This window comes from Lissotriton helveticus, chromosome 8 (assembly GCF_964261635.1).
Source record: "Lissotriton helveticus chromosome 8, aLisHel1.1, whole genome shotgun sequence".
In the NCBI taxonomy this organism is placed as follows: Eukaryota; Metazoa; Chordata; class Amphibia; order Caudata; family Salamandridae; genus Lissotriton; species Lissotriton helveticus.
The window spans coordinates 441,935,012-441,962,111 of record NC_136069.1 but is presented as its reverse complement, the minus strand read 5'-3'; the positions used below and the strand labels follow the sequence as shown (position 1 = coordinate 441,962,111).

Genomic DNA, 27,100 nt, shown 5'->3' with positions numbered 1-27,100 from the left:
GTTCAAAAGGCTCCTTCATCAACCTGGACAGCACCACATTCAATTCCCATGAAGGCGAAGGGAGCCTGACAGGAGGGAACACTTTCTTCAAGCCTTCCAAGAAATCTTTGATCACAGGGATCTGGAAGAAGGAAGTCTGCGAAGGGCATTTCCTGTAGGCAGTCAAAGCAGCAAGATGAACCTTAATAGAATGGACATTAAGGCCAGACTGCGCCAACTGTAGAAGATAAGGAAGGATGACATCTTCCTTACAAGTCGTCGGATCATAGTTCTTAGACTTGCACCAGATACAAAATCTCTTCCACTTGTAAGCATAGGAAGTCCTAGTGGAAGGTCTCTTAGACTCCTTCAGTATGTCCATACACTCTGCAGGAAGATTTAGATGACCATATTGTACTAACTCAGGTGCCATGCTGCCAAACTCAAAGACGAGAGGTTGGGGTGCAACATCAGCCCCCCGAACTTCGTGAGAAGGTCCGGCCTGCACGGCAGCCGAATGTGAGGAAGGAGAGACCGGTGAAGCAGGTCCGTGAACCACCACTGTCTGGGCCATTCCGGGGCAATCAGTATCATCCGCGCCCTGGACTGGGACAGCTTGATGAGAACCGTCGGAATCAGGGGAATGGGTGGAAAAGCGTACAGAAAACTGTTCGACCAGTCGATCCAGAACGCGTTCCCCAGCGTCCCCGGCTGGTAGTACCTGGAGGCGAAGCCTCGGCATTTGCTGTTTTCGGCGGTGGCGAACAGATCTACGTCTGGAGTCCCCCACCTTGCGAAGACTTCTCCTAGTACTTCGTCGTTTATGACCCATTCGTGGTTTTCCTGAATCAGTCTGCTCAGTGCGTCTGCCTGAACATTCTGCACACCTGGCCGATGGGTAGCCGTTATCGTCAGTCCTCGAGCCAGAAGCCAGCGCCAGATCGCCTGCGCCTCCTGCGACAGGGTGCGTGACCTCGATCCTCCCTGCTTGTTGAGGTAATACATCGTGGTCGTATTGTCCGTTTGCACAAGTAGAGAGTCGGTCTGGAAGGACGGGTGAAAGGCCTTCAGTGCCAAGTGAACAGCTCTGAGTTCCAGGAAATTGATGTGGTACGTGGACTCCATCGGGGACCACGTCCCCTGAATCTGAAGGTCTCCGGAATGCGCTCCCCAGCCCTGGAGAGAAGCATCCGTCACGATAACCTGAGTGGGAATGTCCTTGTGGAAGGGAACCCCTCTGAGGAGATTCTCCGCTGAACACCACCACTTCAGAGACTGAAGAGCATGCAGAGATAGACGTATCTTGTCGTCCTAAGATCCTCTCCTCTGATCCCATTGATCCTCCAAGCACTCTTGCAACGGTCTCATGTGCAGCCGTGCATGTGGCGTCAGGAAGATACAGGAGGCCATCGATCCCAGTAGAGAAGACACCGTCCTCACTGTCGTGGATGGAGCGGTCATGAGAGCCCGAGCCTTCCGAAGCAGTGATAATCGTCGCTCCTCCGAAGGAGACACGCTTGCTGACAGCGTATCGATGGAGGCTCCCAAGTACTGAATGCACTGGACTGGAGTCGGAACCGACTTGGACATGTTGATGTGCAACCCCAGCTTGTTCAAGAGAACGCACGTCTTCTGGAAGTGTGCTTGCGCTTCCGTGAAGGAGGAGGCCTTGATCAACTAGTCGTCCAGGTACGGGTAGACAAACACCTTGTTCTTCCTTAGGTGTGCTGCTACCACCGCCATGCACTTTGAGAATGTTCTCGGCGCAGACTTCAGTCCGAATGGCAGTACTGTGTATTGATAGTGATTGGCGCCGACTTGGAACCGCAGGAACTTCCTGTGTTTGTGTGCAATGGGCACATGGAAGTAAGCATCCTGGAGGTCGATGGCACACAGCCAGTCTCCCCGTTGCAGCTGAGGATAAATCTGATGCAACTACAGCATGCGAAACTTTTCTCTGCGAATCCACTTGTTTGCTTGTCGCAAATCCAGAATGGGCCTGAACTCGTTCTTGTCCTTTTTTCGAACCAGAAAGAACCGGGAGTACAGACCTCTTCCCCTTTGAGACAGAGGTACGACTTCGATCGCCCTTTTCCTTAACAGGATATCGGCCTCCGCCTGGAGCTCGCGCAGCTGATACTGCGAGCCGACCGGAGGGATCGATGGAGGAGGGCTGGTGAACCGAAGACTGTATCCATTGCAAACAATATTCAGCACCCACTTGTCCTGAGTAATTTTTCTCCACTCTGCCAGAAAAGATTGAATGCTTCCCCCCACCGGAGCGGGTAACAGTTGTCGGGGAAGTAAGTGCTCAGGGCCTAGACCCGGCCTGGCCCTTAGTCGCTGGTGCCGACTGATGGCCGCCTCTGCCCCTCTGGCGCTTCTGGAATGGTCTTCTGAACTGCTGCTGTTGTTGTTGTTGTTGCTGCTGTTGTCCAGAAGACTGGCCACGCCCTCTGCCTTGACCACCGAACCGGCGTTGGAACGGACGGTACGTCTTCTTGGTCTCCTTGGGCTTCTCCAAACCCACCGCTGTGAGCGTTTCAGCTTCCGCCTTCATGCAGGCCATTTCGTCATCAGCGTGCTTCCCGAACAGGGTGTCGCCAGAGAATGGCAGATTGGCAACCCTCTGCTGAGCGTCCGGTTTCAGAGACGTAAGACGGAGCCATGCATGTCGTCGCTGGTTTATTCCGTGGCAGAAACCATGCGCCGCCAGAAGAGAAGAGTCGGCTGCAGCGCTGATGACTTGATTCGCCACCAACATTCCTTCGTTAAGCACCTCCTGGAAGTCTTCCCGCTTGTCCCGCGGAAGGAGCTCCACAAATTGTTGAAGGGATTCCCAGAGGGCTCGGTCATACCGACCCAACAAGGCAGTGGCACTAGCTGCCTTCATTGAGGTCGCCGAGGTCCCACAAACTCTTCTCCCAGATGAATCCAACCACCTAGATTCCTTATCTGGCGGAACTGTGGAGGAAGGCGTGGTGGCATGCTGTTTGCGCGCCGCCGTCACAATCACCGAGTCTGGAGGGGGCTCCAGCCTTAGAATGGCCGAGTCCGAGTCCGGAGCCCGGTACTTCTTCTGCAGTCTGGAAGGCGCCGCCTTAGTCACCGCTGGAGTGAGGAAAAGATCCAAGGCCGGTTCTTCCAGGCCCGGCACCAGCGGCAGTAACGGCAGAGACAAATGCTTCTGATGGAGCGTCTCGAAGATGACCGAAGTCTTCGGAGTGGGTACCGTCAAAGTAATGCCCAATTTCGCCACACCCCTTTAACAGCACGTCCTGGAAGGACAGCAGATCGTCGACCGGTGAGACCCTCGTGTCCGGCGAATCTGACAAGGTCGGGGAGTAGTCCCTGGTCCCAGACGACCTGGTCCGTGAACGAGACCTGTGTCTCCTGTGGCGCCGTCTAGATCGTGTGGAAGATCTGTGACGCGAACGTTCCCTTCTCCTGGAGCGGGATGAAGTACTGGACAGTGTAGCCTGTGGATATAGGCTGCATTATTTGTCTTTAAATTTTCTCTTAAGTGTCTTTGCAGTTCTGCAATTTTTTGACAACTTAAGAGATTATTTTTGATTGCCGGGGTCCTCGCACATGGGCGGGACTATTCACTAGATTATGACTATACACAGAGATCCCCTACTACAGAACTCTGGGCGCCCATTCTGACCAGAGTCATTAATGCAGCAGTAGATACAGCTATGCTGCCATCCTGGTCCACAGCCACGATTGTTCCCATTTTAAAAAAAGGTAACAAGGATAGCCCACTTTGTTATCGACCAATTTCCCTAATTGATGTGTAAGCAAAGGTTTTAGGGCGTGTTATCCTCAACCGGCTAATGGACTGGGCTGAGGATCAGCATATTATAACTGACACCCAATTTGGCTTTAGGCCAGGGAAGTCAATCACCGACCAATGTCTTAATTTATATCTACTTGTAGCCAAGTACACCATTCCAGCCAAGGGACTGTCTGCCTGGCATTTAAAGACTTGACGGCGGCTTTTGACCGAGTTAACCGAGGGAAATTATGGGCAATCATGGGTGACCTTGGCGTGGACCCTGGACTTAATATTCTAAAATCTTTGCACCAGAGCACCACCGCCATGGTCAGATATAATCAGAAGGGAAGTACCACAGAACCCTTTTTATGCTCAAGTGGGGTCAGACAGGGCTGTATTCTGGCCCAATTTTTGTTTACATTATACAATAAATAGACTGGATCAGGCACTCAGCACTTTAAAGGCTGACACACCAAGGATTGGCTCTCAAGGGATCCCTGTCCTGCTTTATGCGGATGACACAGTTCTCCTTGCCCGCACTTCCAAAGGGCTGCAGATTCTGATAGACGGCTTTGTTTCTTTTATGGAGAACTTAGATTTGTCCCCCAATTTGTACAAGTCATATATTATGGAGGTGGGCAAAAAAATAAGTAAAAAGTATGATTATACGATCGGTTCTCATCTGCCTGGTAAAGGTGCACTCCTTTTCGTATCTGGGGATTTTTTTCGATAGCCATCTACAAAATGTCTCACTCTAGCTAGTTGCTCTGGGTCGATCATGAATTTTGCACAAAGGCTAGGTCGATGGTCACCTGAGCAAATTTTGAGATTATACAAAGTCTTCTATGGAAGCGAGGTATGGGGTTTTATCGACGTGGAGCATTTACAAATCGAGGAAATTAAGTATCTTCCGCGCTTGCTCAAAGTGCCTCAGAGTACATCATCCCACATTGTCCACAAAGAACTTGGCGTTTGTTACATGAGGGACAGGTCGGGAGTCAAGCCCCTAGTCTGCTCAAATTTGGGCAAACACGGAGGCCGCATTCAGTAGGCAGGTCATAGCAGACTGCCTCACCCGCGACCGGGGGCTTAATATCCCATGGCTAAAGTATGTGAAAGAGACTCTCGAGGGAATAGGATGCGCAGACCTTTTTAACTAACCCTTCTAAAATATCTGTGCAGGATAAGGCCATGGTTAAGGACCGGTTTTTTAAGCATGTTGCAACACTCAGGGAAGATAGCGAGCTGATTAAATCGTCAATGAGAGAACATCTTCTAACCAAAACATCCGCGGGCATTGAACCTTATTTGTCTTACTTTCATAATGCCCATGACAGATTTTTAATGACATGGTTCAGGTTAAATCTTCTGCACCACATACTATCTGACCCAGCAGGATAATCATCATCTATAGAGATGAAGGGACCGTGTGCCTGTGACCAACGGTCTCCAGAGGACACCCTTCACTTTGTTTTACTATGTCCCTTTTATTCACAACCTAGGAGCCTCTTTTTAAAGAGAATTTTAAAGAAATCTAGATTTAAACATGCAAGGGTTGCCCTGTTATTTTTTAAATTGTCCTGAGACGCTTTGACTCTGTTTTGTACTGTACATTTTTTAAGGGCAGCTGTCAGGCTTAGAGCAAGAAGAGGCATTGGGTGAACATAGGCCGCCCGTGACGTCATTATTTTTATGGCCTCATGAAGGAACCTGCTGAGGGGAGGGGTTCTTAATTATTGATGTTCTGAATATGTATCATGTAGAATTTTAGATTGTTGAATTTGTTTTTCTTTTTTTTAACTATGATGTATTTTACTTGTACTTTTATGGTATTTTTTTTCTATACTGAATAAAGAATTGTGATTGATTGATTGACTGACTGTTACAGGTTTGTAAATGTTTTCAATACAGTGGAAATTACTGTTAGATTACTTTGAATTACTTTTCAGATTACTCTCTGGATTACTTTTTCTACTCAGTGTGATACACCTAGATATCACAATGGGACATTTCATAGAGAAAAGGTAAGTAATCAATTTTTAGTTCTTTGTAGTTTTTGAAAGTTCAATACAAAACCAACTCCACACAACATTTTTCAAGGAAAAACAGTCAATGTATTCCTATGGAGAGAAATGAAGTTATTGGTTAACCGGTAAGTACTTTGTTGTGGGAGTTGGTATTCTGGGGTTAGAAACAGGGATCCCCCCAGGGTCGAGGATGCACTCTCAATGCACCCTCAGTGGCACTAGGGCAGCGGGGTGCAGAGTGCTGTTGCCCAATGTTATCCCATGGGGAATATGGGGCCTCCGGTTGGTGGCTGCTCACGTGCAGGCCACAAGGTTGAGGGAGCAAAGGTCCTGGGGTTTAGCTCAGGGCAAAAGGGGATCCACTTTAGCACCCAAAGTACACCCGCAGCGGCGGCTGGGTGCAGGGTGCTGGTTTGCTGTCAGGCGCCCTGTTGATTTCAATGGGATTCGTCGGTATCAACAAAGACTGCAGACTTGGGGACGAAGATCTTCTGGAGGTGACCACCGGTTGGAGAGGTAAGTTATGATGCCTGGGGATGCTGGGACACCATCAGTTGGGCCACCGAGGACGTGGAACTTCGGGTGCAGGAATGTTTTTAGGTGTCGGGTTTTCCTTACCAGCTCTGGTCGCGGTCAGGGGGGATACTCCAGAAAGAGGCTGCAGGCCTGGCTGGGCGATTCGAGGCAGGTCAGAGATCACCAGATCCCAGGTCAGGATCGCCGGGGAGACCTCCTCATAGTGTTGGGCCACTCGAACTCGGGCTGTGGGCATCGGGTGCAGACTCGTGAATTTGGCCGGAGCCAGAGTCGGTGAGCAAATCTGGTGCTCACGGGAGACAAAGTCTTGTGGAAGGCAGGGCAGGTCCTCTGGGTTCTTGAGGTTGTTGGCTGCAGGACACACTGGGGTTTCGCTTCTGCAAGGTCGAGGTGGGGACAGGTCGGTAGGGCTGGGGCCAAGTCAGTGGGTGTCTTTCTCTTCTTAGCTTTAGCATGGCTTCTTCGGTCCTCCTTCTTTTCTTCTTGGTCGGTTCTTGTCTGAGGAGGAAAGGTTCAGAGGTGCCCCTAAATACTAGATTTAGGGGCGTTACAGGTAGGTAAAGGTTGGGACCAATGGGTCCCTTCCTTGGGGTTGGTACACCTCCTATTATGCCACGCTCCAGTGGGAGGGGGGCCTATGCCTCACTCTGGTTGGCTGGGTCCCCCCAATCTGCAAGATGGAAGGGACTGAGAGTTGTGCTTCTCCTCGCCCCCCCACCTGAGGAGTGGGGTTGGCAAAGGTGTGCACACCTCCCTTCCTCACTTGGTTTTCACGCTGATTCTCCCGCCCAAAGTGGGTCTCAGAACCGGTGAGGGTCAGTTGCTGGAAGCAGCAAAAGGCCTGGGGAAGCTCACAAAGGCGGCAAGTCTTTGAAGCTTCCCCTTCGTGTACCCTGCCCATCCTGGGTGTAGGAGGCTTGGCACCTCGTCCGAGGATATGCATTGTTTCAGATCCCTGAGAGCAGCAGGCTCTCGACCAAGGGATCCCGAAACATGTCTGGTGGTGGCAGCTGGCGAGCAGCAGCTCAGCATGGACACTAGTGTCAGGTCGTGTTTCAGGAGGCATCTCTGAGATGCCCTCTGTGTGCATTTTTCATCAAATACCACACTGGCATTAGTGTGGGTTTAATGTGCTGAGAGGTTTGATACCAAAACTTCCCAGTTTTCAGTAAAGCCATTATGGTACTGTGGAGTTCGTAACGACCAACTCCCAGCACCATATACTCTTAATGGCAATACTGCACTTATAATGTCTAAGGACTTCAACAAAGATGTTTTTCAGATGAAACACAATATACCACCTAAGAGGAGTACATTAATCTTAGTGTCGCATTTGGCAGTACCTGCCCACGTGGGAGGTAGGAAGGCAGTATGTACTAACTTGCATTTTGCTTTATCCTTTGAACAGATACTAAGAGTCTAATTCAAAACCATATGTATTTTTCTTGATGCTCACACATTAGGCGTGCATCTAGATTTCTGTACTATAGTTTTCTTTATTATAGGTTTTTCACGGAGTGGTACACATGGGGCTGATCAACATGTGGCCCTGAAGTAGAGGTTTAGGGGACACCTCAAACATGTTGACGAAATACTAGGGACTGTAATCACATAGCAATTACCTTTTCTCTATCATTAACCCCTTGTTATCCATACCAACTTGGAGCAAGAAAAAAATATTAGCTCACTAGCTAGGTATTTTTAATGTCACTTACAACACTCCCCAACACTGCACTACACAAAGTTTCTCAAAATCGTGCTCCTACGTAATTCCGCAGGTCACAGCATGCCCCAAACAGTAGATGTTTGGGATGGCCCCAATAATGAAGCATGTCACCTAGGGGCAACCCTTGGTGACTGAGGGGACTCAAAAAAAGATTATTCTTTTCCCAAGACAGGAGTGTATTTTACTCATTAAGTAAACCACCATTCCCCTGGCTAGGTTCGTTGATCCGTCACTAACGGATTTTTGTTACACTAAGTATACTCAGGAGGGTGCACCTAGCCCTTAACCTCCTTCTTACCGTATTTTTGTTTGAAACACAATATACCTTAGTAATAAACGTAAATATTTTTTTTCTAAACCGTTGATTTATTTATATTAGCCAGAAAAATCCTTGCCAATTTCCCAGCCCTCTTCTAAATGATCATAAGAAAAACAAATGTATTTTTCATTTGGGTCCCCCAGGTAAACATTTGCAATTTCTTAGGACCTCAAGGGCTTAATGGATCTTGGTGTCATAACTTCAGGTATGATACTACTGCCCTCAAAGCAGCAAAGTCTAAAAAATTGACTGAGGTTTTGTTGCCCCAATGTAAGAACGTTTTTCTTTCATTCAAAATTGTACTGGTAGTAGCTTTACAGAGTTGACCTCTGGCAGGGGCATTCACACTCAACATGCAGTAAAAGAGTCCTCAGGGCGGCGCTCAGGATCCATAGCACCCCTAATATTTGTGTGGGTGGCTCCAACTTTATATACTTACAAGCTGCTATTATAATGCCCCAACACTTCCCAGTAGGGCACAGGGAGACATTTCAAAAGCATGTGAAGCTTTAAAAAGAGCATGGACTCCACTGTCAAACTGAAGTGGGTATTTTGCCAATGTAAAACAAAGTTTAGTTGATATAAAGGCCCAATCACCCTCCCAAATATCACCTCCAGTGTTATATCTCCCTGAGCTGGTGTAAAGGCAAAAAACAGACAAAGAAAAGAAGTTCCGGATTTATCCACTCTGAACACATACATTTTTCAAAGGAAATTTAAAAAGAATCAAAACGCTAGCTAACACAACAATGCAGATGAGAGTTAAATAGACAGCAAAGCTCAACAACGTACAGTGTACAATGATATGGCACATTAGCCCTGCACTCCGCAGCCTGCACACCCTAAACCAACAAACAGAGAAACAAGTGTCAATCCTAAGAATGTGCAATGGCCTAACTCACTAACCTTCCACCCACAGCCTGTTACGTTCTATGTGGCATCCTGCACCTCCCCCATCACTTGAGAAGATCCTTGAGCACCTGATCAGTGAACCAGACAACTAGGATCACTACTGAGACAGCCTATAAGCGATCCCACCTACACCAACTTTCAGAAGCACTTAAGGGAGTCTCAGAGAATTTATTGAATCACATTGCAACAGATTACAGATCAAGCGTTTGCAAATGTGTCGGTTCTACACCTCCATGCCATAACTCACTAGTTGCATGTCCCACGTCTACCAAGAGATGCTTATAGCTTCTCTATGACAAGGTGTGTTTCTTTCATTAACCTGCAAGGAGAACATACAGCAAAGGTACATCATTGATCCTAAAATACATAAAAATGGGACATTTTATGGGAGAAGATGGAAGACCTTAACTAACTCAATTAGCATTTCAAAATTGATCAATCTAAACTCTTCTTTAGGTCATTCGGCTGAGAATCCATACAGCAAGAGCACACTATATGAAATGGGTACCCTCCCTCACTGATGACATTCCATTGGCAACGAGTAGAAGTGCACACAATCTTTTTTTTTTTCATAGTGAATAATATTTATGGTGCCATCAACCCACCCTTACTGAAGATAGGACATTTCCCAGAGTTGTGCCATTTCTCAAAGCGTTCCAGCAGACACAGAGTAAAGCCAAAAAATCAATAAAACAGTTAAGGAAAAAGCATGGGATAGATAGGTACTATTCACTAAAAATCAGAAAGGAGTGGCAGCATAAAGTACTCCCGGCCTCATATAAAGTGCTTAAGCAAGGGTGTCAACCTCCTGTAACTCAGTGATTAGCTTAGCAAGCTAGAGTCGCATAAAGGTTGGACTTCCTGTGTATTATTCAATAAGTTCTGAATGGTGCCATGTAACCTTAAACATAGGTAAAGCCCATTGTAGTCTCTTAAAGTATGAAAACTCAGAACAGTTTCACATCCTAGAAGCTAAAGCTACACAAACAGCAGTCTGATACCCATGCACACTGTGGAACTCAGTTCCCTAATACCTATGCATAACAATAATGTGCTTGTATATAGCCCTTCCTATGTCTCTTATGCAGTTTCTAAGCACAGTAAAAAGCAGATGTTACTATTACCCAATTTCATGGTATTCACTATTCACATTCCTCTTTAAGGCACACCAGAGTCAAAGATGAAACATTACTAAGAGAATTTAACCATTTGTGAATATTGTTTTCCGCTTATCATTTTCCTTGTCAACCCACCACAGAGAACACCACTTGCCTTCCCCTAGAAGCAATATTCTGTCCTGCCCCTAAAATCCACACCTTAGGGAGTCTCATGAACCGCGAACCTAAACGTTTCACTAAGTATACCCAGTCTTTTACCAGCTAGTAACTATTCACAAACGTGGTCTTGCATTCCTAGTAGCTACAAAATTCATCTATGATGCCTGCTACTATCTAAGCTTGAATATGTTACCAGCCTCTATGTTTAATCTTGACGAAGTCTTGTATTTAGCTAATCACGACCTATTCAGAGTCTTATGAACACCTCCAAGCCGGCTGCCTCAGTCAATCACTAATCCATGAACAGTTTATTAATGTCAGTATTCATACTGATCACAAGCCAACGCTCCCCCGCCTAGTCTCTCCCAGCCTTGCTTACACAATTGTTATTATGATACCAACCCTTCACCCCCTCATCCTCCCAAAACCTATCTAATCCACCTGTCCATTTACATCTTTCCCTCTCCAAGTCCCACGCCACTCAATCACACTTAACTACCCCAATTCGCATAAGATCCAGCACCATGTTTGCATCTATCAAAAAATGCTTCACATAAACTACTATCACAATTCCAGTATTTCAGAGTGCAATGCTTAATTATACATGTAAATACAGTTTATTATGAGTCGACCGTATCATATATTTTTACCTTGTTTCAGAACTATTTAATGACGAGAGCTGTCCGAATAAGTGCATGCCCTTCCACACACTATTACACAAAAAATGACTCAAAGATTGACAAACCTTGTTTTTGGCGATTAAGTCCGAAGCTAGCAGCAATGATTGAATGCAGGCAGACAAGGCTTCCTGGGATAATCCTTGAAACACTGCCCTCTAGAGAGGAAAACAAACAGCATGTGCAATGAACTCCATAAAGTTTTACGGCAATACAATTAAGAAAAGAAATAGATCAAAGACTATTCTTTATGAAAAGCTGCAATTACATAAAAAAAGTTCATTTTTACATTGACATTATATCAAACGTAGATAACTGGCACAATCATTTTACAGACCTCATTTCTGATATTTAAGTATTTACACGCATAAAGATACATTTTATAATTGCATTACTCTCTGAAATTCAGTTATTTCACTGGAATGTTGGAGAATAAGGAATAAAATGAGTTTGCGGAATCAAGAATTACTTGAATAATTCTAAGCAATCATACTCGATATCATTATAAGTTACAAAAAGTAATGAAGTAGTTGTTAAAATGTAGAAGTGTCAAATTACTTGCCTTTCATTGAGTCATCTTTAATCATAATTTTTTGTGTCATGTACAAGAATGTAATAAACATGTGTTGGCTTATTTTTTAGTAATATCTGGGAATAGAATAGAATAGAATGGTATTTTTAGAGCGCACTAATACCAAAGGTGTCAAGGCGCTGAGCAGACGGAGGAGGAGAGAGACGCACTTGCAGCCATCTAAGATGAAAACAGCCATGCTTCCAAACGTTTTCTGAAAACCGGAAAAGAGACCGCATTGGAAATGAAGGTGGGCAAGGAAATACAAAGCTTGGTGCCTGCTACAGAAAGTGAGCTGCGGCCCCAGCTGGACATACCAGTTTTTTTCTGTGTAGAGGATCGCAAGGTCCTCCCAGGGGTGTACCATTGCATCAGTGTTTTCAGAAATGGGGAACCTATACTGTGCATGGCCTTATATACCATACTCGGAACTTTGAAGAAAACTCACTTCCTGATGGGGAGCCAGTAGAAGGCACGAATCCCCTCCCTGACTGACTGATGCTTCGGAATACTAAAGCTCAGCCTTGCCGCTGCGGTCTGTACCACCTGGAGCTTGTTCAGGGATACCGCATTAATGTTAAGGTACAGAGCGTTGCAGTAGTCCAGCCGAGAGGTGACTAGTGCAATGATGATAGACCTATGCAGTTCGGACGAAATATACGGCAGCAACTTTCTAAGAGTTCTTAAAATATGGAAACAAGTGCTAACTGTACAGCTGACCTGAGCATCAACGGTCAGGTCAACGTCAAAAGTGACCCCAACATTTTTCGCTGTTCTAACTGGGACAGGAAGGGAACCACAATCTGCAGGCCACCAGCCATTTGACCAGATAGAATTCTGTGTGCCAAATACCAGCACCTCGGTCTTGTTTGCATTGATTTTTAGTGAGTTGTCCTTCATCCAATAAATAATGCTGGGCAGATTTAAATTATTTGAGATGGAAACAATTTGCGTGTCGTCCGCGTAGGAGAGCACCTGAAATCCAAAAGATCGCACCAACGCAGCCAAAGGGGTCACAAAAGGATTAAAAAGAGTGAGGCTCAATGATGATCCCCGGGGACCCCAAAGGGAAGACCAAAGGCATTTGCTCTAAAGCCTCCGCAGCTATCGATGTGCGTTCTATGTGATATAAAAGAGTGGAAAAGTTGCAGGGCCTTTCCCGTGACTCCCACTTCCAGCAGATGCTGAACCATACGCACCGGGGAGACTGTCGAATATCGCCAATAGGTTGAGCATAATCAACGTCGCTGATCCACCCCGATCAACCTGCATGCGAATACAATCAGCGGCCGCAATAGGGGCAGACTCAGTGCTATGACCAACACTGAACCCATTCTGGGAGAGATCTAGGATCTCCTTGGATTCAGCGTATTTGATCCGTTCCATGTTGATTAATCTCTCCAGGATTTTAGTAGGGGTGGCGAGAAGGGAAATAGGTCGGAAGCTTTTCAACTCTAAGGGATTGGCATTAGGTTTTTTGAGTAGCAGTGAAACAATGGCTTCCTTCCAAATAACCGGGTACTACCAGATAAAAGAATATAGTTGAAAACCTGGCACAGGATATTTGCTAAGTCAAGCGCCAGTTTAAGTATGAAGGGCATGCAAGGGTCCGAAGGTGTGCCGGATTTAAGGCCCAGTAAAAGTTCCTTTGTTTGCTGAACCGTGATTTTAGGGAAAGAGGTAAGAGCATTCTTTCCAGAGTACTGGATGTATGTGGTATTTCTGGAGGGTGAACCCAGCCAACCGACCCACTCACCCCAAACATCTGGCAAGGCCCAGTGACCATCACACTTGGCCACACAATTCCAGACTTGAGGACTGTGGATGTCCCACCTTTCATTATGATTCATCCTTGATTCCCAATAAAGGACAGAAGTTTATTCTATCTGATTGGGCATTCATATCACTTTTTATTATCAACTTGATTTTAGGAGAGTGATTCAAGATCTGGTGAAATAGTACCCCACAATCTACTCTTTAGCATTGCATTCAGTTGTTGTTGCTCATTCTACAGCACCTCTTTGGATTCATCCCTGCCTTTGAGAAGGTTACCAGAAATTAAAGATTTACCCAGTTGCTTGGTTTTGATAATGTTTTTTCATGTGGCTTCCTGATGAAAGCGGCTTGCTCGCCGAAACGTGCGTCGATACTTTGATTGTGTGTATTGTTTTTTGACATGTATTATATTAACATGAACATTTCCATGCACAGTGTGTAGTAACAAGATTTACTAAACAAACTAGAGTGAGATTATCATTAATACGAATTAAATCTCTGGATCTAGCAATTAACACACTGGTTTGTTATTCGTTAATTGTATTTGAGTTATTAATTATGCAACCTTCAGACACTTTTTAACAATTTTGTAATAAAAATAAATTGATATATATATTTTTTAACTACTTGATATATTGAGTTGATCTTCGGATCAGTATTTATATGAAGGTCTGTCATTATTGGTTTTTGACCTACATGTTGCCTAGTGATTCTGTTCTGCTATTTGAACCCAGCCAAAAGACCACAGAGCGCTGCATAGGGTCAAATACCAGAATAAATTCAACAAGTGCTAGAAGAGGTAGCTGGTTTGTGGACGGTTAAAGCATTGAGATGTAGTGTTCTTTAAAGAGGTGCATCTTCAACTCTTTCCTTAATTGAGCAGCACTTTGGGGCGGGGGGTCCTAATGGATATGGGGCGGGGGAATAATAATTTAGTGTAATAAAAAACACTACCAGACCCAATGGTATTCATTTGATTGACCTCCGGGGGATGAAAGTACCAGGATGTGATCTGCCATGCAAGTACACTTGGATATCTTACTGGCTAACAATTTACGGGTTTTGGCAATTTGTAATTCCTCATGTTTCTCATTTCGAACTTGCTACCAGGTCCTTTAACCATCTACTGTCATTTGTTCAAACTTTGTGCCACCAACCACTTTTATGCGAGCAACACAACTAACCAAAGAAACCTTCAGACAACTCCCAATTGCATCACTCAACGAGGCACTGCAAACTCTACCAAGCGAAACGCCTTACAACACTGAAAACCCATCCCCAATGTGTATAAAGAGAGGTAGTAGTCCGATACCTGCTGTAAATATGACCCTTTGGACCCTGGCATACAGTGCAGTAATCTGATCTCAATTGGTCAAAACTCACTTTCAAGGGGCTCACAAACTATGAGCTTATACAAGTATATAAATGAAAACGTTTTATAGATGTGGCTATGCTTCCAGCCAATATAACAGCTCAAATGTGGAATCCTCCCTCTGCTTACTTCTGCGTTGGAAAGTAGGTGATCTGCCTAATGTTCTCGATAATGCAATCAACATAATCATATGCCTCAATCTAAAGTTGTACGATTGTTCTTTTTTGTAGGTAAGAGACAAAACACATTCTAATATGTACATGGAAGCTCCTATACTCTAATCAATTACTATCTTTTTGGTATGCCAATGAATCAAAACACACAAGATGTTCATATGTTTTACAGGATGAGCTTAAAATAAAATATCGAATTCACAAAGATTTCTTCACAGGGCATTCCAATGATTAAGGTAGCTGAACTGCAGATCATTTTTCTTTAAGCACACGATACAAGTTCAGCTTAAGTAGAAGGCATTGCCTAAGCTTGCCCTGTAAGTTAAACACTCGTCCTAATGTCTACAATCACTTACAAAAAAAAACCTGAAACCCCAAATACAGTCAAATAAGAGGAAGTGAAGATGATTTGAGACGGACAGTTTATCAAAAGTATTCGAGAGGGGAATGAATTAAAGATTATTAGGTGGTCCAGGTATCACGGTTGCTTGCAACTTTTATCTCATCTTTTATAGTTTTTATCAATGTTTGGAACTTCATGTACATACGTATCTGGGTTCCTTAAAGACTCTACAACACTCAGACATTTCCATGTGCTTTTTAAATTAAATGTTAGACTAAGATATGTAGGAACTAAGTGAATTTTAAAGATGCAATCTGGGGTTCCACTTTATATAGGGTTAATGAGTAATTTTAATGAAAATGCAAAAAAAAAAAAATCCGTTACAATACATAATTTTGACAATTTTTTAGTTTTTTCAAAAAGGATGGATAGCTCCAAAATGAGTTCTTCAGAGTGCTACATTAATCCTACTGGATGAGATACAATTGAAAACATTTATTTAATAAATGCTCTTATTTTTTTTTTTTATGTATTTCTTATGTCGTAGTTTAATGATCTGTTGGGAATTAGTCAGGTCGGGATCAGAACCAGAATATTCTGTTTAGTTATCAGTTTATCCTTTCAATTTTGTTGGTTCTCTTATTTAGGATACAAACAGATTTTTATCAACTCTTTATCCCTGTGACACACTTTTCAGAAAGACAAGACACAGACTGAACACACAGATTTGGTACACCTGTAATGTGCTTGCTTTCGTAGGGGGGATGGTGGTGGGGGGGGGATTAGACTTTTTATATATATTTTTTAAATCATGGTACTTGAGCGAGGATTTTGAGGAATGATGGCACCATGCATTCATCTAGAATTGAAATGCAAGGTTACGCACATGACTGCTTCATGAGTTGTTGAATGCATGATGGTCACAATCCTAACGACTGCACCATCAAGTTTAGCGAAGTTCTTGCACTATCTGAAACTGAAAAGACCATCAATGGGAAAGCGCAATCTCAGACTGGGCAACACAATGTGGCAATAGAAATGCTTCATCCGTGACATGAGAAGAGTGCAAATATGGCAACTTACAGCCGAGGGCAAGTGGACAACTGCAAAATGACAACTACACATACATGTTTTGGAACACAGAAGAACTGTCCAAATCATTTAAGACACTAAAAAAACCTGATGAACAATACAACCACAATGTTTTATATATTCTACAAGAGAAAAAGGGGTACTTGTCCAAAGAAGACCAAAATGTGGCATCAGGCCAGAGATAATGGCATTATGCTAATGACAATGCAAGAAAACAAAGTGATAGATAATAACTACATTAAATAATTTACAACCAGGGATCACCAACATGGATCTTTTCACAAAAATGAACAAAAACATGAAATATTAAAGTTGTACATCTGCTACATTTGAAAAACTAGGACAATACGCTGGCAAACCCTTTCTCACCAATACAAGTGATGCACCAGGTGAGTAGGGAGATGCACAAACAATCAATGATAAGAACTGTGACAGTACTTATTTGGGCACAATCAACATGAACATTGTAGGAAAGTTATCTTTTTTGACATGGTCACCCTCATGTTTTCCCTGGTAATTAACATGATTTTAACTGGAAGCGCACTGGGTCCCAGCTAACCAGGTGCCCTGTGCCACATCTCTTTCCCAAAACTGTGCAATTGTACCCCAATTGTAAATACCTTTAGCATTTCCTGTACGTCCCTAGTAATAGGTACCCCTGGTACCTAGGGCAAGGGGGTTAAATAGGGTCCGTAAGAGCTGCAGCATGTATTATGCCACCCTAAAGGGACCCCTCACCAAACACACACAGACTGCCACTGCAGGCTGCGTGTGTTGGTGCAAGATAAAAGTAAAAACACGACATGGCATACAGACCGTGTGCCATGCATACAGACCGTGCATGCAGTATAGGTAAGTCACCCCTGCGGCAGGCCTTACAGCCCTAAGGCAGGGTGCATTATACTATATGTGTGAACATACCTGCATGAGCAGATATGCCCCTGTGCTGGTCAGTTCAATTGATGCCAGTACAAGTGATCAGGAGAGCCAAAAGTATATGTACTATACACTGGTGAAAACGAGTTCCCCCAGCTGCATGATGGCTTCACTGAAAACAGAGATGTTTGATATCAAACATCTCGCATTAATAAGCTCACACTGATTCCAGTGATGGATTTATTAATGCATGAACCCCAGAGGGCACCTAGGAGGTGCCCAATGAAAAAACCTCAGACTACTATTGTGGTAGCTGAATGGTCTTAGTCATCCTTCCACCACAAATGAGTTTTTGACCCTCAGAGGTGAGGAGCTTTGCTATCAGGAGGTCAGGAACAAAGCCTGCTCGGGCAGAGGGTGTTTACACTACCCTCTCACAGGATGAACTGTGAATTAGCATTCCAAGGTAGGGAGTTTCAGAGAGTCCAACCCCATTGGTATGCCCATCTGGCTTCCCTCACAGGAGAGGATGCTGATCCCCTCTGTCCAGGGCACCTTTGGTGACTGCAAAGGCAAGAAAATTGCAGTCAGTGGGGCGCGTTCACCCTCAGGCTAGTTCCACCCCTAAGATGGACTCACTGAAGTGATGACGAAATATCAGAGTCTGCCATCTTTGTGATGGCAAACGTAGGAACTCTGGGACAGGGTTATGCCCACTTCCCACAGGAAAGGGACATATAGGGGGCTTAGTGACCCCAGAGGTAACCAGCCCATTGGCTACTACCCTACACTCGTCTAACATCCCTAACATCCCTAAAGCCAATATTTAGGGGAGCCCTGTGCACCAGGAAATCAAATCCTGCCGACCAAAAGCAGAAGAGGGACCAAAGAAGAAGCGGCTTACTTGGCGGCAACTCGGCTGGCCTGTCCACCTTTTCTCAACAATTGTGCCAAAGGCGTCTCCCCCTGCAAGCTGTTGATCCTCCAAAGCCTGGTAGGACTACCAGCACCTTTATAAAGATTCAGGAAAAGAAATCCAGTGGAACAGCGGAGCTTCTTCCCTGCACCCTGCAAGTACCTAAGGAAGACCTGTGAGGCCACCGGACTGCGTATACCCAACACTGGCCAGCACCACTGCAACCTTTGGTCCAACCCTGAGCTGAAGTGGGCCAACGGCGCCAGTGTGGTCCCCCACCACTCCAGGGAAGACGCCCATCTTGGGTTTGCCAGGAGGGGACCCCTCTTTGTGTGGCTCCCTGGCTGCAAGTGCCTCCAGTGACAGAAACCAGATGCTTAAGGACACCTCTGCACCCGCAGCCCCTGGCCCGTGGAGAAGAGGACCAAGGGTGTCCCCATGTCCCCAAGCATCATGAGGCCTGACCCACACTGTTGGTTCAGCACGACTGGCCACCCAGTCTAAACCAGTAGACCCTTTTCATGAAGACCAAGATCTCCTTTGACTAACATTGGGCACTCAACGCTGTATTGCACCTCTGCAACCGGCCGCCCCAGTGCAGCCCGGTGTGACCTCTTGGTGCTGCCTTGAACCTTGTCCCATACTCACTTTCAGGCCATGAGATTGGCCTCGTAAGTCGCTGTACTCTACCTGTATGTCGTATTTGTTTTTCCTCCAATAGGATAACATTACAGCCTCTGAAAATTGCAATAAGTGTCGACTTTTGAAAACGTAAAATATTTCTATTTCAAAAAGTACTTGCCTGATAGTATTCATTCTGGTGTCTACATATATATATATAAAGATATGTGCTATTTTTATAAATTGGTGTGGATCTCCTTATTGAGTCATGTGCATTATTTATTGACTGTGCATGCATTTTGTAGATGCCTAACACCCCACTCTGATAAGCCTAAGGCTGCTCGACCACACTTTCCCCGAGAAGAGCACCTTGGGATTGCTAGAGGAGGAAGCTGTCAAGTAGTAAGAGAATACCTGGACTCTTTGCAGAGTATACTGCTTTTTGGTATACTATATTTAAGAGCCAGCTTCCTACAAACATGTTATTCTCAACCAGCACTTCCTGGGAATATCGGACTCCCAGGAAGCTAAGCGTCCCTCAGCAATTGTCTCCCTATAAAGTGGGACAACTAAACATACTATCTCAATGAGGTCACATAATTCAGCTTTCAGATCAGTGCATGGTTGCACCAAACTGAAAAATATGATACTTGCAAAAGCATAAATTGTTAGTTTCTATTGTGGCCCAAGATGGCCCGCCCAAAGATGGCCTCCCAGAGGAAGAGTCCTGACAAACAAATATGTATTCAGCATAAGGACCGATTAAGGACCCCACTGAATTCCCAATATTCGAACTGGAGTTTTTTTCTCCCAGTGCCATCTTTCCCAGCCCCTCCATATCTGGCAACTTGCTAATTATTTCTGACTTTGAGGGGCTTCTTAAAGCTCCACAGAAATTTATGCACTCCTGCTGGCCTACACTTACTCTTTGACTTGCTGTAGTTTGTGACTAGGCGCTGGGTTATTGCTCAAGGTAAATGGCATTAGCTTTATTGAATGGCACTAATGTAGGGTGCCATATAGTGATACTGTGCTAGGATCTGATGTTTTAAACTTCAGACAAAAATGCTTGTTTGTACAATGTCTGAACTGTGCTTGCTTGGTAGGTTTGGTTTTTGGTGGATATAAAAGAGGTGGTCCGCAATAACCTTGCCTAGTTGAAGGCTTACCTAAATATCACAGTCTGCACCTCTGTTATTAATCTGTGGCTATCTGGATTCTGAATACTTTTTCTAAGTCAGTCATTACATAGTTGATTCCCCTAGGTCCTCAGTGGGCTTCCACCACATTAGGTCTGTAACAATTCTTAAGGCAGATTTAGTCAAATTAGATCCACTATAGGGCCACAGTCATGACACAGTAGAGTCCCCTTTTGCAGGAAGTCAGGTCAAATTGACTCTGAAGGCCTTGTGCCGATGCATTTTTATGTTACAATATGCCTTTATAAATATATTACGATGAGTTTCCGTAGCTTTTCTAGTGTCAGTTTACAAGTCACTATTGTTGCAGACAGTCCAAAAAGAACACATGAATACAGCATGGTCGTTAATTCAAGATAAAGCTTGGAATGTTACCCAGGCAGGTATAAGGAAGTCACATGCTCAGCTTATGTTTTTCAAACCCAGTGTCAGAGCGGATTTGTAAATTCTAGTTCAACTGATTCATATTAATCATTAGGAAGGCTATTTTACTCTATTACTTACTTTCCCCATGCAACCATATCCATGCATCCTTTATCCCACACCTATCCACTCATCTACCATCATACTTCTGCTCACAAATATCCACCATCATCCACCGCCCAACATATCTGCCATCCAGCACCCATTCCCATGCATCAAATGTTCACTCACCCAAGCACATATCCATCCACTCACAACCATTCATCAATCCATCTGTCATTAAACCACAAACACGTACCAATCCACCCACACTTCCATCCATCTAGCGAATGTATGCAACCACATCCAACCATCTAACCATCCAACTATTTATTAAAACCCTGTACAAACCACACCCAGTTTTAGTTTTGTTTTTTTCACTCCATCAGGCTTTTAAAAATGTTTTTATCATGACTCAAACGGCAAGCCAGACATTCTCACTTTGCCAATGTTTGTTGTTTGTATGTTTTCATCCTGCTGACACTCGCTCAAAATATGGAGAGCAAAAACCGGCAGCGTGGGTGATGAATCAACAACCTGCTTCCCAGAAAAAAAACCATCCTTAATGATGCTTCTTTAAGCAAAGCCTCACATTTAATATATAAATGCATTTAGTTCCTTACATCGATACATCTATAAAGTTTGGACAAGCACACCAGTGTCCTTCTGACTGTTGGATACCACATTCCATGGAGATCAGCTGGAGAAATTGTTTGAGGCTTTGAAGCAAGGCTGTTCGATGAACCTACATCATGACAAAGCAGAAAATGAATCAGTCATTCTAGAATCTTAGATTAACAGCAGATTCTCAACACAAAAGAAGTGCAACATAAAACACTTTAAATTAATAAACACACACAAAGTACATATGCAGATAAGCAGTCGTAGTATTAGGTGTTATTAACATTGTTGAACATCAGATTAAAGTGAGCCATGATGCCCCTCTCTCAACAATGGTAATAAGTACCATATTATATTCTGCGCACTTGCATATATGGTTTATGCATAGCATTTGTTCAACAATAGATATTTAAACAAAACCAGTATTCAGGCGTTGTACTAAGCTAAAATCAAATTAAAGAGGCTTAGGGACTATTTATTTCGCTGTGAAACTGTGTTACATGCAATCTGTGAGGTAGTAAATAGAGTTTTTCTGATGTCCTTAGTAATGAATGTGTGAATGTGGGTGTATTTGGTCTGCATTTCCATAGGAAAAGCATTTTTTGTTTTCCTAATAACTGTGGCTCAGTTTGATGAATCTTCACAAAACGTTCCACAAAAAAGTCCCATTCGCCTCAGCTCCTCCTTGGAAGGTTTCGCGGTAATCCACTGAGCGGCGGCTGAGAAAACGGCAGGGGGAGGTCCCGAAACGTGTTTTCCCTATTAATTTTTCCATAGGAACAGCGATACCGCTAAACCTGCTTAACGGAATTAAACTAAATTTGGCAGAAAGTTAGTTCTTGGTCCAGAAAGCGAGTTTGTAGTGATTTGGTGTAAATCCTTTCAGTAGTTTTTGAGAAAATAAGGCTAAAAAACGTTGCATATTGCTAGCCCCAGAGGATCCGTAGAGCCCACAGATCTCAAGATGAAATCTGATTGGCTGCCACCACGTCATCAACAATGTGGAAGCAGACACCTTAGAACTCGGGACTCAGTCCAGAGTCCTCTTAAAAATGAAAAATAAACAGTGCATATTATACATTTGGTGTGGGGGGGGGGCATGGCCCCCCTCCCTGAACCTCAAGGCTCTGGGGACCCCATCTCCCATGGTCAACATTATAATAAAGAGGAGGTTAGCATGCAGCAGAAGCCGCTCATTTAGTAAGAAATGCTCGAGGAAGGAGCACCCTATAATGCCCTGCAAAAGCTGTTCACATTTTTTTTTTGCTTGGTGGTGTCCCTACAAGGGGTAGGGGCACCACCAAACATTTTTTTTTAAACTTTGTTTATAATTTTTCATGAAAGTGTGCACAGCACATAAGGTGACAATGTATACATATCGCCATTATAGAAAAAAGCAAACAGTAGCACTTGCCTGTCGTTACATTATGATGTGGCTGATGTGGGAACATAAAGGGCTGCCCGGTCTGAGTCAGTGTTTGTGTCCATGGGGAGGGAGCCCATGGAAAAGGTCCATGCACGTCATATTTGTTACATCCAGTGGTAGCACCGGTCTCTGTGGGCCTGGAAGGGCAAGGGGGGCCACGGCCACGAGCGCACAGCGGCTCCAAAAGCCCTACCGAGCTGCTATCCATGTCACGTGGCTGTCAGTCATTTTCAGTTGTGTTGGAATGAAGCAGATACGTACGTATAGGTTGCTAAATGTTGCGGTTGTGTCTGGGCATATAGCTCGCTAGTCATGTCGCAGAGGACAAGGCTCTTGAGCCAGACGGCCATGGTAGGGTGTAGCGCACCTCCCCAATGAATGGCAACTTCGCCCTTCGTGAGTAAGAGTGCGATGGCAACAAACCTACAAGTATCCTTTAGGAAGTCATGCAAGTATCCCAGCAGTTCTAGCAGGGGAGTAAGGGTCAGTGTTGTGTCTACCATCTGGGAGATGTGTGCACAGATGTCCGTCCAATAGCTGCCTACATGGGGGCAAATCCATGCCAGATGCAGAAAATCGCATCCTTTGCGTGGCATTTGGGACAGCTTGATGATTGTGCGAGGTCAATCTTTGCACGGAGTTTGGGTGTCGTGTATACGCAACGCAGGAATTTGTAATGCACCAGTTTGTGCTGGTGGTTGGGGGAGACTAACTTGGTCTGCATGCAACAGTAATACTAGATATCTGGCACAGGGCACTGTAGGTCCTCCTCCCAAGTCTCCCTGTGGTGGGTAGCAACTCCAGACACTTGCGGTACAGTTTGGAGACAAAGTGTTTGCCAGCGTCGTTCTCAATGAGGGCAGTGAGGGGAGTGAAGTAATCGGGAGCTATGGGGTAGGTAGGAATATGCACCCTAAGGGCACTCTGCACACGGTGCAGAACAAATCTGTCCAGCTATGTGGTGTCAGCAAATTGGGTGTCCTCCAACCAAGAAATGTCATGGCCCTCGGGAAACAAATCTCCAGTAGTGTGCAGTGTATATTTGTTATGTGTGCTCTTGACAGTAGAGTCTACCATGGGGAGATCCAATGACTGCCTGTGAGCAGAAGTGCAGGCAAGTACAAACTCTCTGCTCGCACAAAGCGCTGCAGTCAGCGCCACACCCAGCAAGAGGTGGAGAGTGGCTGGATATCCCTCGCATCCAGAGGTACTCCCAGGGGAAGAATGGCATGGAAGGGAGTGGAGCCGGCCAGTTCTCGATCAACTCTGCTATAAAGAAGAATAACGTCCCCGTGGTGCCAATGGTATGCATACAGGCACTGAGCTATTAGATAATAGAGATGAAAGTGGGGCACACCAAAACCTCCCTTTGCCTACAGCAAGGTGAACACCCGCCATCCAACCTGGGGCCTGAGACCATACCAAATTATCCTCAGGAGGAGCCCCCTCAGAGCGGCAAAAAATGAGTTTGTTAGAGAGATGTGTATGTTGAGAAATAGATCGGGATTAGACAACCATTTTAATTATCGCAATGCGCCTGCCACTAATAACGGCAGCCTCATCCATCGTTCAATCTAGGTGGTCAATTTATCCACCAATGCGCTGTAATTCAGGCGGAGAACTTGCTCCTTACCTCGATGGACATGGACCCCCTAGTAATTGACCTTATCTGTACACCAACGCAGTGGCAAGTCACTGTTGGGCAGCCTCCATCCGTGGAAAGAACTCATTTATTCCAGTTAATCTAGAGCCCGGAGAACCGTCCAAATCTCTGAATTTCACAAAAACACTGGGCTCAGGTTGATAGCAGTGGTCACTGAAAAAGCAGGATATCATGTGTGCATAGGGACATCAACAGCAAGCCTGGGTAGAATTGCAGCCCGCTCCATATGTGTTACTCCTGCAGGTGCCAGACCAATGGGTCCATTGCTATTATAAATAGTAGCAGGGAGAGGGGGCAATCCTGCCTCGTACCTCTGGCCAGTGCGAATGGAGCAATTAGTGAGCCATTGGCCCAGATGCGTGCCATTAGGTGGGCATAGAGAACCTGGATTAGGGATGTGAAGCCATGTGGCAGCCGAAGGTTCTGCACAGTAGCCCACAGAAAGGGGCACTCAAGCAAATCAAAAGTCTTCTCTGCATCCAGCAGGGCCCCCACAGCCAAGACCTCCTGGGAGATCCTGTTGACCACAGAGAACCGTGTGCACAAGTTTATAGAAGTAGAACGGTGGGAGACAGATCCCACCTGAAGCGGAGAGATGATAGTTTAGAGGAGGAGTGACAGTCTAGTTGCTATGACCTTTGTGAGGATTTTATTATCAAAATCTAGAAGGGATAGCTGTCAGTATGACTGGCAGTGCTGCAGGTCTTTACCTGGCTTTAACAGCATGACTATAATGGCCTCGGTTACCATGGGTGGTACTCCCATGTCCAGGGACAAAGCGTAAAGCTCGAGCAGGAGAGGGCGAGCAGATGTTTGTACATTTTGTAGAACGCACCTGTGAGTCCATCCGATCCTGGGGCCTTCGATCCGTCCATGGAGTCAATTGTGGAGACCATCTCCTCCACTGCGATGGGTTCGCTGAGGAACTGCTGCTGTGGGAAGGACAGCCAAACCATGGCGACCTCTCCAAGGTAACCAGCCAAACCATCACCCTCCCCGACATATCTGGAAGTGTAAAGTTCTGTATATTACTGCAGCAACTCTGCTAGTAGCTGCTCCCCATTCGTGGTGCGCGTGCCGCCTCAAGGCTGAGCTTTGATATGTAGTCACTTCCCCTCTGTGGGGGAGCAGTTTCGCCAGCGTAAGGCCAGGTCACTTGCCCTCGTCATACTGGCATGCCCTTACATATTTCCCACAAAACTGTACCTCTCGGTTCGCGAGCTTGTCAAACACCCCCATGGCCTCTGCCCGGAGGTCGAAGCCCTCTTGTTGTCCCCCCTAGTGCCTCTGCATCAAGACGTCGAAGGGTCTTCTCCACGTGTTGCAATGAGCGCTGTAAGTACCACAGTATACTGCCATGCTTGGCGATTGCTATGCCACGGATGTATGCCTTAAAAGGCTCCCATAAAGTAGCCTGCGTGATCACTGTGCTTTGTTGAGGTTGAAGTATTCGGTAATGGCTAACCAGAGTTCGTCGTGAAAGACTGGGTCCAGGAGGGACTGACCGGGAATGCGCCACATCCTCATTGCGTCGCCCGGGAGTTGAACCTTAAAAACAACAAAAATTGGGGCGTGATCTGACAACGTGGAAGGAAGGTACGTCACCTCACCCAGACTGGGGAGGAGCGAGGGGAGAAAGGAACCAATAGTCTGATCGCGACCAGGTACCAAGGGAGGTGTAACCCGGAATCTGCTCATGCCGGTGTCTCCATGCATTCTTAAGGGAGTGAGAGGCGCAAATGTCATGCAAAATCCGCGCACTGTGGGGCTTACCGCTTGGGGCCGCTACTGAAGAATCCAGTCCTGGGTTAAAACTCGAGTTGAAGTCACCCCCAATAATAATGTGTTCTATGTCTGTCCTGTCGAGTAGTGTTGTCAAGGTTTGAAAGAACTCGGTTGAGTCCATATTTGGTGCACAGACATTTAACAATAGCACCGACTGGCCCACAAGATGGCCAATCAGGGTCACATATCTCCCTTCTGTGTCTCTGAATAACTGTCAAGGAGGGTGAAGTGGACAGATAGGTGAATTAATATACAGACTCTGCGGGAATACAAACTGTTATTTGATTAGAACCGACGCGGACCCCATTTGGAGGCATAAGCCGGGGCGGCGCCAGGGGATATGTGTGTTTTTTGTAAAAAGGCAATTTTAACACTGTGCCTGACCAGGTATTGCCCTAGCAACGCCAGCCCTGCGCGAGCTCCACACGGCTCCAAGCACCACAGAGATTCGTTCTCCCGACACCGATCACTGCTGGATCGGCGATTGTTAATTGCCCTGACGGGCCAACCACGAGGCGCTTTGATTGCCCCAGCCCTCAATGACCCGCCACCCTGATTGGTCGGATTCTATTCTTCCTACGTTGATTCACACGCTGGCACCGATCTATGCTGACTACCTGTACGAATAATTTTGACGATCCGGACCCGGTTTCCATTGTCCGCTTCAACCGCACCAGCACTGCATCCGACCCTACCTAGTCCTGATCAAGATCCCGATTAATGTGGATCGAAACGCCGTCGACTATTCAGCACGATCATAGGCGCCCATTACAAAGTGGTTCACGCATAAAACATCAAATCCAAATCGAACTTCTAAAACTATCTGGAACCACATTGTTTTTACTCACTGTATATATCCATGCAATAGTCACTATGCGCCGTCCACCCTGATCGCATTGTCACCTGCGTCGCTACCGTGTTTTTCACTCACACACCTTGAGCACCAAGTACAATTTGGGTTGTTTTCAATTG

The 27,100-nt window shown here is 45.4% G+C and overlaps 1 protein-coding gene across 1 annotated transcript in view; it reads right to left on the bottom strand.

The window, feature by feature from the left end:
- COG3 (component of oligomeric golgi complex 3) overlaps positions 1-27,100 on the bottom strand; it is a 450,848-nt gene that overhangs the window by 93,445 nt on the left and 330,303 nt on the right. The window contains exons 15-16 of the mRNA XM_078657314.1: positions 21,257-21,378; positions 11,301-11,390 (exon numbers count right to left, since the gene is read on the bottom strand). Coding sequence (XP_078513440.1) covers positions 11,301-11,390; positions 21,257-21,378 — 212 coding nt within the window. The remainder of the gene's footprint in view (positions 1-11,300; positions 11,391-21,256; positions 21,379-27,100) is intronic.